Here is a 15,796-nt window from a genome sequence, read left to right on the forward strand (position 1 = left end):
GTAATATAAATGTCAGAGACCACTAAATTAATGAGCTACACATTATAAGACAACACTGTATTCTAGTGCTTTACGTCCCTCAACAATGTATATAGGTAAAAAGCTTGACTTGTGTACTCAATTCAATTCAATTCAATTAATTATCATTATATGGCCTCCGGCCCGAATACACAATATAAAACATGAATTAAACATAATGCATGAAGTTATGACATAAACAGACGAAAAGCACAGTCAATTTAAACAATGTTGACGTTTTAACAGTGCATAACTAAGGAATATCTATTTGAACATTTCTAGGTATTTGTCCCTCTCTTTAAGAGAGTAGTAAAGATACATGGCAACTATTCTAATTAGATTCACATTGTCATTTGACATCAAAGCATAAAACTTTTCAAGAGTTGGATATTGACAATAATACATATTTAGGTATTAAACATTAAACAACGTTAGAAAACATGTTACGTTCCTCATAAGAAAAATAATTAGTATGTACGTAACCACTGTGCTTTCGGTAAAATGACCCTATCCGGTGTACGAGGACAAACAGTGCCGTAAATATATAATTTAAAACATTAAAGAGTAGATTAAGTAAATCCATATTTTTGTCTACATTTTCAAAGCTCACCCAGCTTCATAACCTTAATAGTATGGGAGGAAGCCAATGGTCTCAGATGGTATCAACATGCTTTGATTCACTTTCAAATGTAAATTAAAAAAAATCAAGTAACAATGAGGAGGCACTTTCAAATGGGTGTACTTTGCCCAACACAACCTCACGCACTCACTACACGTACTTCCAAATGGGTGTACTTTGCGCAATACAACCTCACGCACTCACTAGACGTACTTCCATATGGGTGTACTTTGCGCAATACAACCCAACGCACTCACTACAGGTACTTCCAAATGGGTGTACTTTGCGCAATACAACCTCAAGCTCTCACTACACGTACTTCCAAATGGGTGTACTTTGCGCAATACAACCTCACGCACTCACTACACGTACTTCCAAATGGGTGTACTTTGCCCAATACAACCTCACGCACACACTATAGGTACTTCCAAATGGGTGTACATTGCCCAAAACAACCTCACGCACTCACTACACGTACTTCCAAATGTGTATACACTGCCCAATACAACCTCACGCACTCACTACACGTACTTCCAAATGGGTGTACTTTAACCAACACAACCTCACGCACTCACTACAGGTACTTCCAAATGGGTGTACTTTGCGCAATACAACCTCACGCACTCACTACACGTACTTCCAAATGGGTGTACTTTGCGCAATACAACCCAACGCACTCACTACACGTACTTCCAAATGGGTTTACTTTGCCCAATACAACCTCACGCACTCACTAGACGTACTTCCAAATGGGTGTAGTTTGCCCAATACAACCTCACGCACTCACTATAGGTACTTCAAAATGGGTGTTCTTTGCGCAATACAACCTCACGCACTCACTACACGTACTTCCAAATGGGTGTACTTTGCGCAATACAACCCAACGCACTCACTACACGTACTTCCAAATGGGTTTACATTGCCCAATACAACCTCACGCACTCACTACACGTACTTCCAAATGGGTGTACTTTGCGCAATACAACCTCACGCACTTACTATAGGTACTTCCAAATGGGTGTACATTGCCCAATACAACGTCACGCACTCACTACACGTACTTCCAAATGGGTGTACTATAACCAACACAACCTCACGCAGTCACTACAGGTACTTCCAAATGCGTGTACTTTGCGCAATACATCCCCACGCACTCACCATAGGTACTTCCAAATGGGTGTACATTGCCTAATACAACCTCACGCACTCACTACACGTACTTCCAAATGGGTGTACTTTGCCCAATACAACCTCACGCACTCACTATAGGTTCTTCCAAATAGGTGTACATTGCCCAATACAACATCACGCACTCACTACACGAATTTCCAAATGGGTGTACATTGCCCGATACAACCTCACGCACTCACTACAGGTACTTCCAAATGGGTGTACATTGCCCAATACAACCTCACGCAATCACTACACGTACTTCCAAATAGGTGTACATTGCCCAATACAACCTCACCCACTCACTATAGGTACTTCCAAATGGGTGTACATTGCCCATTACAACCTCACGCACACACTATAGGTACTTCCAAATGGTGTACATTGCCCTATACAACCTCAAGCACTCACTACACGTAATTCCAAATGGGTGAACATTGCCAAAAACAACCTCACGCATTTACTACACGTACTTCCAAATGGGTGTACATGGCCAGATACAACCTCACGCACACACTATAGGTACTTCCAAATGGTGTACATTGCCATATACAACCTCACGCACTCACTACACGTAATTCCAAATGGGTGAACATTGCCAAAAACAACCTCAGGCATTTACTACACGTACTTCCAAATGGGTGTACATTGCCAAATACAACCTCACGCACTCACTATAGGTACTTCCAAATGGGTGTACATTGCCCAATACAACCTCAAGCAATCACTAAACGTACTTCCAAATGGATGGTTGGACATTGCCCAATACAACCTCACGCGCTCACTACAGGTACTTCCAAATGGGTGTACATTGCCCGATACAACCTTACGCACTCACTACACGTAATTCCAAATGGGTGTACAATGCACAATACAACCTCACGCACTCACTATAGGTACTTCCAAATGGGTGTACATTTCCCAATACAACCTCACGCACTCATTACAGGTACTTCCAAATGGGTGTACATTGCGCAATACAACCTCACGCACTCACTACAGGTACTTCCAAATGGGTGTACATTGCCCAATACAACCTTACGCACTCACTACACGTAATTCCAAATGGGTGTACAATGCACAATACAACCTCACGCACTCACTATAGGTACTTCCAAATGGGTGTACATTGCCCAATACAACCTCACGCACTCACCACAGGTACTTTCAAATGGGTGTACATTGCCCAATACAACCTCACGCACTCACTACAGGTACTTCAAAATGGGTGTACATTGCCCAATACAACCTCACGCACTCACTACACATACTTCAAAACGGGTGTACTTTGCGCAATACAACCTCACGCACTCACTACACGTTCTTCCAAACGTGTGTACTTTGCCCAATACAACCTCACGCTCTCACTATAGGCACTTCCAAACGAGTGTACTTTGCATAATACAACCTCACGCTCTCACTATAGGCACTTCCAAGCGAGTGTACTTTGCCCAATACAACTTTATGCTTTCACTATAGGCACTTCAAACACTTCAAAACGAGTGTACTTTGCCAAATACAACCCCACGCTCTCACTTAAGTAAACTTAAGTGCAGTTGACCTAATTAATAGGCAGAGTTTCTAATCATGCTGTCTGAAATTCCAACGAACTTTATATCAGCAACACAACTTATCCAAAAAGTTATTGTATCTTTTATATATTTAATTATACTGATAAACAAACACTATGCATATTTCGTCAATTGTATGTATACAAATATTTGTAGGCATTCGCGAGAAGGAAAGTAACAAACACAATAATGGTATTTTACTTATTTTGAAAACAATTTAGTCCAGATCAGTATTCCTTTTTGCGGAAAGAAATAAAATGTCTAACGACAATCGCATAAGTGATCACAATTTCATTCTCGAAAACACAACCAAAGAAAAAGTGTATATATAATTTTGTATTTTGGCTTAATAAACAATTTATTGATTACATGTGTGATACTTGTTTCAGCTTTCTTAATCAATTATAGTGCTTTATCCAAGACTGCAACCTGACATTTTTTCCATTGTAGATTCAGGCTGCTTTTCCTTAAAGATGCACTCTTACTCCCAGAAAAGATTTACCACAATTAATACAAATGTTTTCATAAACAAAAAATGGATGAGTGTCGAAAACAAAGGTTATTATGAAAGATACCGAGTTTAATTTGAAATAAAGGTGCGAAAAATACGATATTTATACCTAATGAGACGATAGTAGATCACAGTTAATATTTAAGCATTCACCAATCATTAAATATTTTGGCGTTTCCAGCTATAAAATACACGGTTGCAATCTTGTTATCCGTAATTAATATTTTCCTTAAATGCATTATTTGGGAAGTAGTTAAACGTGTATCCCTCAAAATTAATGTTTGTTTTACATGTGCATGTATTGATTTTGAATAAGTCAAGTCAAGTCAAACACAGTTTATTCACTCATACCATAAACATGGCAAATGGGGTCATATACAAAACATATATACATGGCGGCAGATACATTGTAAATTTCTAACTACAATTCTTTTGATACCCAATACGAGTATCGGAGAGTCATTCACATGAAGTCAGAAAACATTATAGACAATTCACAATGAATAAGGTTGTATCAATAGTAGAAATATTACCTTTGAATTACTTGTACATAAGAAAAAGATAATTTAACAATCGTGTGCCTTATTTGAACATGCGTTTTGAAAAATGATATATTTAATCACATTTGGCGATCGAAATACTGTAAAAGAAGATAAAACCCCTAATATATGAGAAAACCTATCCGAAACAAAATGATAGGAAGTCAAAGGGTTTTTAATTTAATTTTTTTTCTGACATGAGACTTGTTAATAATACATCACAGCTTGTTTCTAACTAACATCATATTACAACAAAATGACAATATTAATGTTTTACATAATCATAATCATTTAAACTACAGCACATGTCATACATATATGTTTGTGAAAACTCTGCAAATCGACAATGATTAACATATAACTGCAGTACATAATTATATTTACATATGCAATACATACATTAAAAAAACTAAAAATGATGAATGGAAATTTACAAGCACTTCACTATATATAACTATCAATTCACTATATTGCATATAGTTACTTAATTTTTGAAAAAATAATATTAACAAATTTATAAAGATTATCTGTGTTTGCTTATTGCTTGTATTCATTAGTTTTTCTAATTTAAATGTATTGGGGTGTCTATAAAAGTAGTGTTTTAGAAACTGTTTTCTTTCATCGTCTAAGTATTGACATTCAAACAAATAATGAAATTCGTCTCCTAGTTTGTTATTTTAGTGAGTACATAGTCGTTCGTTTAGTGGTATTCTACGCCATTTGCCTATTTCAATAGGCGTGCTATGTTTTCTTGTTCTAAATTTGATGAATAAAAAAAACTGTTAAGGGTGTCACGTTAAATTACCTAACGGTAAATGCACATCCATAAACGGACGTCCACATATCCACACAAGCTTTTCCATAAGTTTGTTTGCGCAAACTCACAATCTATACTTATTTGACATTGAAAGGACAATATGTCCCCTCACCAACAGCATCATAAACAGCAAGGTGTTTCTGTACTAGTTTGATTAGCTTTTTGCATACCTTTGTTAAATCGAACTTTTGTTTTGGTATCTTGTCAATACAATGTCCGCTCCTGGCGATATTTCTTAAAGATCGCTTACTATGTGGTTTGTTACAAATGCATATTGGGATACGGAATGGATTCAGACGATTTTTATTTTCTACATGAGCATTATTTTATTTACAGACACGAATGCGTTAACGTAACGTCTATGCGACCCTATCCCCTTTACCGTGGGGAAATGACTGATTGATACATTATGATACCAAATGAAAGTGTTTATTAGATTATTTGTTATATGCTGTAAAAATATACCATGCTTGCCTCAATACACATGTTCTTGTGTTAAAAAACAAACTTGGTGATATATGCAGTTTATATGACTGTCTTCATTAAAATAGTAACTGTCATCCGGGAAATTATATATAAAGTAGATTCTCCTATTTGAAATGCTGTTAAAGGCTACTTGAAATATTGCCGAACAGTTACTTTAACGACATATACATTGGTTACATCTCGTTTTCATTGGAAGAACCACACTCTGGTTTCCGTCCTGTTATTGTTTTAATAAGTCACGTATTATGACAGATTATGTTATGGCAACCCAGAATAAAACGTTGTAATGGAATGTGCATAATAGAAATGTTCTGGTTATTTTATCCTGCAAGAGAAACGTCAGTAATAAAATGAAAACTATAGGGCCGTTATGTGGGGTGGAGGGTAGGGGTTTATTTCAATATATGCTATTATGGAGACTATTAGCCCGATTTCAATGTCATATCACATAATTATTCCTATGGTGAACCTCCAATAAATATCTTTTTTCCAAGCTGATTCTGACAAAACATGGTTGCCAGGAGGGGGGGGGCTACTTTTCACTATATGTATATTTGGAAAATGTTGAAAATATACTCTTCAGAAACCATTGGTCTGATACTCAAACTATTTTTCACTTGGAATGATTCTTAGGGGAACTTTTATCATTTACAAATATATATATATTTTTTTAAATGAATATTACTATATAACCCTTATTGTTTTACAATCATTGTAGATATTATCCTCGTGCACTTCACAGTAGAAATGTGCTGTATGAGGTTTGGCCCTCGTTACTTTTTAAAGAAATTACATATTTTCATGCCCTCGTTTCCTTCTTTTACATAAAACGTTAATTAAAACGTAAAGTTTGTTTACAAATTTGGTCAATATATGTTTTAAACATAGTTTAATTCTCAATTATTCACACTTATCGAAATGGTCAGTGAACTTATAAAAGGTATTTTTGAAAAAACGGGTAAAACGCTCAGCGTTCCTGTGAAAATGTCATTGTTTACGTCCGAATAGGAATATTATATCCGATGTAATGTGATCCAAAAAAATATAGTAATAAATAACAGTACTGATATCATAGGGAAAATAATTATTGAAAATCCCAATTAAAAAATTTCAACTCAAAGCAATTCGAAAATAAAAACCATTGACTTGAAATGTTAAATTACATGATAACATAACAAAATGAAGACAATCGTCGTCCTTGTTTATATTAACTACTTATAAACTTTTGAAATGTTCTGTTCTTTTTTAAGTGTCATAAATCCAGTTTTTCCTGCTTAACCGCATCGGGTTCTAAGGCCTAAGATGTCGATAAACTATGGTAAGTTTGACATAGCAAATATTTGACTGACCCACACACAAATTTATTTCACATAAAGAAGCCGGCCTAGCATAAATTTTATCCAAGTTCTACAGGTCACAAATGTAATATATTGGGTTGAAACTTTGTCCTTGCGAATGTTTGAGAAGGTTACATAAGGCTGCATTGAGTAACTTTCATTAAGCCAATAGACACGGCAAGTCCAGTTCCGAGCAGCGATGTTTTATTAACACGAATGTAATTTAGGAAATCGGTAAAGACTCCGTCTGTATCATTTTCGATCTTTTCTTTGAACTTTTCCAGCCGTTTTGTTACAAGTTCGTCATCGGATGTTGCATCAGTTTTCTCTACGGCCTGTATCGGGATGTAATTCAATGCATATCTTGTTGCTTCCTCAATAGATTCGTTTGAAAAGAAAGTATCTCCATTCCTCCGTTTGATGCTATCTATCGCATCTATAATGCTTTGTACCTGTTGATCTTTCTTACCCTTTTCTTTACAGTCATTGTCAATAATAACAATTTTCCCTCCTGTGCAAAGACTTTTCAATTTTTCGAGTGATTCATGACAATCAGTTAAGTACTTTTCTGCAGTTTCTTCTTCCTGCGTGTGTGTAAGAATGATAAAGAGAAAATTCTTGACATTGGGTCCAAAGAATTTGATAAAAAGTTCAACGGCCTTAACTAGTTCATCAGAAAAACGTTCTGGCTTCAACACAAAACCAACTGCTGAGAATCCAGGCAATGTTAAACTTATGGCTTTAAGGACTCCTTCTCTGATTTTATTTTCTGTAAGTTTTGTGTCACAAAAGCCGGGACTATCTACAACTTCAATTTCTCTTCCAAAACGTAACCCTTTCTGAAACAGTGAAACAAGCTTTGTATAGCATCACTATTTAATTAATGTGCAAAGATAACGACATAATTAAACAAAATAAATACTCAACTAATTCTTACGGTCGCATTAAACATGGTAAAATAACGCTTTATATTTTTCTTGCAAGGGATGCCCTCTGTAGGGTTGCCATAATTTTACCATGACGGTAGTTACATGTATAACCTTCTAGAAACCTTCTTTAATGTTTTTTTAAGAAAAAGTGCTGATGAAAAGTGTCTCAAAAATTAAATAACCCGACTTCCCCACACCTATAGGTCGCTCCGATTTCGATGACTATCATGGCTGGTATATGATGGCTGGTATATGAAAATTTATCTTGGTCTTATAAGTTAAACGTTAACTAATCTGCAAGCCAACGAACGAGCTGCTGTAATAGGTTAACTTGCTCAACCACACAAATACAAGTGTAACCACCAGGATGGTCTTTTGAAATGTGTAAAAAATAACTTACCGTTCGTGTAACAACTTCCGTTACTGACATGGAACTCATTTCCTCTACGAAGCTTCCATCTTGTCCATTTTGCAGTCCTAGAATGGAGTTGGCAGTTGCACTCTTTCCATGCCCAGTTTTACCGACAAGCAACAAGCGTATATCTGTTATATGTTAATGAGAATATTGTCAAAATAAAGATAAATCATAAAAAAAGAAATTGGCAAATGTTTTTCTAATTATTAAGACACAATTAGTTTTTCGTTCGAAACAGTTTTAGTTCAATACAAATAGTTTTAACACATAGTTAAGTCACAAAATACTATTTAAAAAAAAACTTCGAGCCCGATTTATTTTCAAACTGTCTTGTCATACCTTGATAGTTATATTCATTTCATTAAATATTCTGTTAACTGAGCATATAAAAATAATATATCATTACCGATAAGTAATTTATCCGTTAATTTAGTTGTAATCACCAAAATAAGAACTGCATTTTTAAAAAAATATTTTTTTTTATGTATATGTCGGCTTAATTTATCATGTTCAATATATTTCAGACTGCATATAATTTTTATTCAATTCAGTGTACCATAACTGCGTACTTAACGGTCGAATTAAGTGATAATTGTTAAGGAGGTTCACATTTGACTGTAAACACATTACTGTTAGACACGAAAATTAACAAAACACTCACTAAAAAGATTATTCATGGAATTACATATACCTTTAGAGAACATAATTATTACGATAGTTACCTTCGAAAGAAACACTTTGAAAATATAAACCTTGTATATTACGTTGCAGCATATGCGTAAAACATCATAATAGCACAATCAATTCTTTATGAAAAGAAAAGTTTGCAGCCAATGGCGGTCTCGAAAGCCACTTATGGAGACATTATATTATTCGAAAATATATAATCCTGTCTCCAACTGATCTTATTTTCAATCAGTAGTTTTTCTGATGCTTAGTTAATGCTATGAATGCCATTTACAATGTATGTTTCATTGATGAGAAGTTTGTTAAAAGATTAATGAACATAAGTATTCAAGCAAAATACTTAGTATAGTGACTACATCGACGTTTTCACAACTTTTTAAAAAGCAAAACAAAATATTACAAGACCCCTTAATTGTCTAATCTAAATAAAATAATTTATTTCCAAAAATACAAAATCTTAGATAGCTACCTTCTGTCCTAGAGGGTCTGCGCCTGAAATATAAATAACTACCTACAAAGATGTTTTACGATGCGCATCGACGTTTTATTGTTCATACATGTTCATTCATTCCTGAATATTCATTCGAATATTCTACACATAAAACACAATCAAATGCTATTTGATACAGCAAGTGCATATTAGATAAATAAATAACTTAAATATCCGCCAAGTATGTTACAATGTAACAGAAACTGCGTGTCACTTAGGTTGTAGCGTTCGTTGACCTTTTTTAGTAAACTATTGTCATAAAGTATATTCAAGATTGCTCACAATATCTCTCTTCTAAGATGTTCAATCATTTCTTTTTCTTGACCTATTTGCGAAATATCTACGTATTTAATAGATCATGTAGAACAGTTTTTAACACCAACGAATTCTGCATTCTCATTGGAATAAATAAAGCACTTTAAGATGAGACAAACCCTTGTTTTCTTTAGTTTTAGCTTATATGTTTTAGACGCTGTCATGTCGATATATGTTGATAGTCGTCGTGCATAAGATTATTTCTTTGCCACAATAGATTAATCACATAAATGTTGGGTACACATATCGCAAGCGACAATATGTAAACCGGTCAGACGAATCAAATACAAAAACACCAACACCAACGGATGATTGCGCAGCTCATGTTTTAAATTTGACCGAGTAGCATTGTTACCGATCACAATACATTTCACTTGACATATCTACAACACATTGCTTAACTATTATATGTTTTCTAAAAATCACAATTAAAGCTGACAGGAAATAGCTCAAAACGAAAATAAGTATAACTTAAGTGACATTGACGTTATTATCTTCCAGTTTCTGTATGCACCGCAGCGTCCTTCTGTGATAAACAAGTTAATATATCCAACGCTTCTCTTCACTGAACAAGTTTCACAACAAACACACAAAAGTGATATGATCTTTTCTTGATGGCAAATACTACGTTTTTGTATTTTTGAGGTTTAATGCACGGATATTCCCGTTGTTAATGGCATGATAATATAGTTTTAATTCAACTACCTACCCAGACACTTCCATTTTTGCGTCTTCTCTTTGATAAATGTATTTTTCATCAGAAGCTGGAAAACAAATTTAAGATTATACATATTTATTTAAGCCTGATTGGAATTACAGCAATATGAAGATACAAATAACTAACGAGTTCATTCACCAGTACAGTCATAAGCAAATGGCTCGTCTTTTATCATTCTCACTTGTTACAATTGGTTATAAAATAAAAATACGATAACACGATTTATCTTAAATTTTTTGGATTCACTGGTCTGAGTCTTTGCTTAAAACTTAGACGGACTGAGACTAGGTCTCTGACTACATATATACATTACATTGGATTGATATTTATACAAAAGGCTACAGAAAAAAGCTCAGTAGCAAAAGGTTTAAACATAAACCCGGTTTAGTGGCACTGGACAAACGCCAAATACATAAAACACGAAATCACAAACACGAAACACAGAACAGCACAAAACTTTACAAACAGCACAGTGCATACATACTATATATGTATACATTAATTGGTAGGTTTATCAAGAATTGTTAGGTACCGCCTTGGAACGGTCAGTAAAATTTAAATTTACTGGTGGTTAGAACCAGTTTATGTGCACAAACCTCACTCTTGACCTTCTTGTTTTTAACTAAGTTAGTAAAAATGTAAGTTAGTACACAATTCACATTCAAGAACTTTCAGCGTTTTTAAATATTTGTTAGAAAACAACTGATTAGAATTTCATTGTTAATGGTTCAAAAAGAGAAGGATTGCAAGAACAGTTCCTGCAATTGAATGTTCAGGTTTCCGTTTAAAAGTTAAACATTCTTATTATCACTCTGGTTAAATAATGTCCTTTAAGGTCACCTTGATAGAAACATGAAATATATATATTGAAATAAGCTATATTATATATTCGTTTTTGATTTCATTAGCACCAATTATATACACAGTACTTAATAAGTAAGACTAGGTATTTAAAAAGTAAATTAGGAACTGGTACGACATCAGAAGCCACGCTTTGTGATACCGAATGATCCTAAACACTAAAATTGAAGATGCTCTTGAATGATTTACCAAATAAATAAGGACGTTTCGTCATATTAACCATTGTTTACGACGACTTGCCTCAAAGACGGCCTTCGGTATACTGGATGAATTTACATGAATAGCATTGTGCTTAGATAAGCTATATTTTAGTACATACTTTCTAAACGTTTAAAAAATACAAACACTAAGCAATTTACCTTGTTGAAGTCTGCGCCTAAAATATAATAAAATACATTAAACATGACTTCTTTTACATTTCACTTCAAAAACAGGGTTTCGTCGTTCAAGTCAGAGCCTGGCAATTTAATTTTGGTGATCAATAAGTGATACATATATATTGTGAACTTTGACTAAAGCAAACATTTTTTTATTTCTATAATATGCCATGAATCTATATAAAATGACAATGTTTATTGTAGTTTTTCAGAAAAGTGCACCAAATTGTATGCGAACGTAACGCCTCGTTTGGTTTGAAATTGAGGGCGGGTGAACATTTGAAAAAAGTGAAAAATATTAGCTGATTTATTTCACTGTTTAGAACAGTGAAATATCAATTTTATTTCAATAATAAATTTCTTACTAGTTTTGAAGGAGATCCGTAACTTAATATGTTGGGCTAAACCATCTTGAAAATTATTAAGAATTATAAATAGCGTAAAATGATGGAAAATGAAATAAAAAATAGATATTTTACATTACGAAATTATCAATTAAGATAAACTATTGATAGAACGATAGGCGAAATAAAAACCTGGTTAAATGTAAAAGAACATATTGTTATTTATTAAACCTGGTCATGATATTTAAAGAACATTAGATAATAATAAACAACAATGTAAGGTGAAAAACATGCATTTTAGGAATGGTCTGTGTCAAATGAATCAACATGTCCAATGTAAACAAAGATTGCATAGCGTACCAGAACAACAATTGATATTCTGAGTGTTAGGAAAATACTGAAAACAACGTCTCAAGTTGACTTAAAACATTATTGAATACCAGCTCGATCAGGCAAACAAAAAATAATACCATACAATGATTAAGGAAAGAAGATCTGTGACTTTGATCAATAATGTACGGACATTAAGATGGGTTGTGCGAGACATAGAGGATTCATGCAGAGAATATTAACATAAAAATACCTACTCAGGCACCTCAAACGTTTCACCTTCACTTGCAGTAAAGTACTCGTCATCTGAATCCAAAAACCAGATACTTTGTTTAGCTCATTTTGAAACGCAAATAAAAGCAAAAATAATGAAATGATAGAAATATGTAAATGTAATTAAAGTAATAGTACATGCACATCGTAAAAACTGATAAGAAATATTGCTTTGCTGCATAACAAAACCCGGACAGCCTTTTTCAACGGTGCCCATAACAGAGAATATAATTATCCGATTTAGAATTCTTTTGAAAACGTTTTGTTAGTATTTTGGACAGTGTTTCGATTGCAGACAGACATATAATCATCTTGGAACCACCATTTTGTTTATTAATTATTGTTAAACAACAGAATATTCAAATGCTACTGTATATAAACGAAGACTCCCCCCCCCTCCCCTATATAGAGGCTGAACTGCTGAGATTTGAATTTGAAATCAATACCGGTTGTAAGATAAGCGTTAAAGCAACTCTGCCCAAAATGATCAATTTGCAAAAGAAAAAAAGAAAATTGTCGAAAACTGTCATAAACTTGGTATTAATGTGTACAATGCATTAAAACTTACTACAACATAGTTTACAATTTAATAAAATTTAGCAGTTATTTCGTATTTTTCTGTTGAAAAAGATTACTTGGTATGTCTACCTAGTAAAATTCATTTCTTATGCGTGATTGGCTAGTCGGTGTTATTACGTGATATTAACGAGTTAGGTGTATAGCTTTATTATGTCACCCGTTTAGAGTAGGCCGCCGTTGCTCAGTGGATACGACGCTGGACTGCAATTTTGGCGACACGGATTCGAACCCGGTCTCCGACATAATTGTTTTTTTTTTTACATTTTGGTACTTTTTTACAGTTATGATATCAAAGCGTAACACATTCTATTAAATAATTGTCCGGAGATTCGTTACAGAAAAAACTTTGTTGGAGCCAATCTGGTGTACAGTCCCTTTTAAGCTTGAAAGCCAAACCTATAGTAAAGGAATAAAAACTACAAACAATAATAACTACATGTGCTCTTTCGTAACGGTATTGAATATTCTGATACTTAATTGTAATATAAGAATAAACAAAGCCTTATCAACGAAATATATTGGTCATACTTGAATTAAAGGGAAATATTAACAATTATTCCGTTAATGAATGCCTAGGTTGTGAATGTTGTGAATGTTCTTATATAATCAAATTATGAATATCGTTAAAAATATGTAATTAGCTAGATAGGCATGTCGTTACAATCAGATATTTACTGAGATTCATTTAATTTACTGGTTATATTTTTTTGCGTTTTACGAGCGGATGATGAGTAGTTCTGTTTTAGCATAACCTTAAATTATATTAATAAAGATAACATATATAACAATATATATATATATATATATATATATATATATATATATATATATATATATATATATATATATATATCTATATATATATATATAAATATATATATATATATGGCTTTTTTGTTCTCCTGAGAATTTTGCGTTTCAAAACTTTTCATTTTCACACACATAAAACAAAAACAGAATAACAAATCATCACGCAAACTGCTGTTTTCAATGGGTAGTTGCTGACTATTCAGATTATGAACAATATGAATTACCCAATTAAAGACCAGAAAGGAATTTTAAAGTGTTCATAGATTGAGATATCACATTGCGATATGCTTTAAACTTATTGTATTCAAATGCACAGCCTTCAACGCCTCGGCTCAGACAATTTCAATGTTCCTTAATTCCATAAACTAAACCTTTCAAAACTTATCGATCGAGATATTGTAGAAATATAAAAATGATTTATAATTCTTTCTTAACTATGACGTACAAGAAGATACATAACTAATAAAGTAAACCAAAAATAAATAATAAATAAAATACCATATTTAAGTAAAATGCGTGTATTTACGAATCTTTTTATATCAGATCATGACGTAAAAAGTCAAAATAAAACTTGTTGTGTTACATAGTAAGAAACAGTTTGGCACATTCAAACCCAGCTGGTTTTCTTTCAGCATATTTCAAATGCAAAATATATTAAACCAAATAGTAATTATTCATTTTCATTAATTGTTCTTACTATTCTTAAACGAAACTGATATATTTCTCAAAACCATGAATATAAACTGTTTTTTCAGTTACATGTTTTCAAACGTAGTACTAGGAATAAATAATTTAAATAAAATATGTCGCAAACCTTTAAGCCATTTCCAACGCAATGAATATTTAAGACTAAAAATGATCAATTAGTTATCTTAACTTGTTTACAGCCAACTTTAAACTTCCGCAATATATTGGATTACATGACCTCGTTAGGCGAGGGAAGTAATCGCCATGATGCGTGCCGAACTAGGCACCCTCAATTCAGTCCCTTGATCAAATAATCTGTAATCCTGGGACAAACAAAACGTTTAACATTTAAAAAAAAGCAAGGCAGCATTTTTGGCCTGAGAGAAACATCTTTCCTCAGCAAGAGAAGAGATGAATCACTACATAAAATGACAATGTTGGTGAACATTTCTAAGGCATTAATATGCTCTGTAAATATAAGGCAGGGTATGCATATCAAAATTAAACGTGCAGTAATATTTTTAATACTCTTTTTAAGAAGCCTTACCATTTGGACTTTTAATCATATGGATTATTTTGTACCCACAGAAGCTCGTTTTTACAACATCTGTCTTGAATGTACAGCAGATATTGAAGTGTAAAACACGATATAGTTAAAATTCAAGAGATTCTTGCCAGAAGTCACATTCGCATCACATGCTAAAATATGTTTTTTTGTTAGGAAATAGAGTACACTACATTAAATTAGACTAAGTATACGGAATGATGCTTTTAAAGCCCGCCATTTCCACGTTGCATTTAAACTTGTTGCAAACGTCATACTTCATTTGATATCTCCATGACATATACCAGTTATATTTATAAAATACCTTTCGTATGTATAAATAGATAATTAAAGATATAATGTTTCTTC

General features: G+C 33.4%; 1 protein-coding gene across 4 annotated transcripts; it reads right to left on the minus strand.

Annotated features, from left to right (window-relative positions):
- Positions 1-4,265: 4,265 nt before the first annotated feature.
- On the minus strand, positions 4,266-15,100 carry LOC128203746 (GTPase IMAP family member 9-like). Of its 4 annotated transcripts, none has more exons than XM_052905279.1 (7): positions 15,011-15,100; positions 12,792-12,840; positions 11,843-11,859; positions 10,614-10,668; positions 9,569-9,591; positions 8,398-8,474; positions 4,266-7,907 (listed from the first exon to the last, which is right to left on the minus strand). In XM_052905279.1, exons 4-7 carry the CDS (start codon positions 10,625-10,627, stop codon positions 7,200-7,202), a joined length of 822 nt encoding a protein of 273 aa, XP_052761239.1. In that variant the 5' UTR covers positions 10,628-10,668; positions 11,843-11,859; positions 12,792-12,840; positions 15,011-15,100; the 3' UTR covers positions 4,266-7,199. The 4 variants fall into 4 exon arrangements, with proteins under 4 accessions (XP_052761239.1, XP_052761237.1, XP_052761236.1 ...); XM_052905277.1 differs by having other exon boundaries at positions 8,398-8,540; XM_052905276.1 differs by having other exon boundaries at positions 8,398-8,540; positions 12,800-12,840; positions 15,011-15,055.
- Between the last annotated feature and the right edge of the window lie 696 nt (positions 15,101-15,796).

The sequence above is a fragment of the Mya arenaria genome, chromosome 9, assembly GCF_026914265.1.
Source record: "Mya arenaria isolate MELC-2E11 chromosome 9, ASM2691426v1".
In the NCBI taxonomy this organism is placed as follows: Eukaryota; Metazoa; Mollusca; class Bivalvia; order Myida; family Myidae; genus Mya; species Mya arenaria.

Bases quoted from the DNA above. Each gene is read 5' to 3' on its own strand.
- LOC128203746 (XM_052905276.1), bottom strand. From the start codon at position 12,840: ATGACGAGTACTTTACTGCAAGTGAAGGTGAAACGTTTGAG. The intron at 8,541-9,568 runs GTAGCTATCTAA...AACATATAACAG, and splicing joins CAGACCCTCTAGGACAGAAG to ATATACGCTTGTTGCTTGTC. The intron at 7,908-8,397 runs GTAAGTTATTTT...TCACTGTTTCAG, and splicing joins CGGAAGTTGTTACACGAACG to AAAGGGTTACGTTTTGGAAG.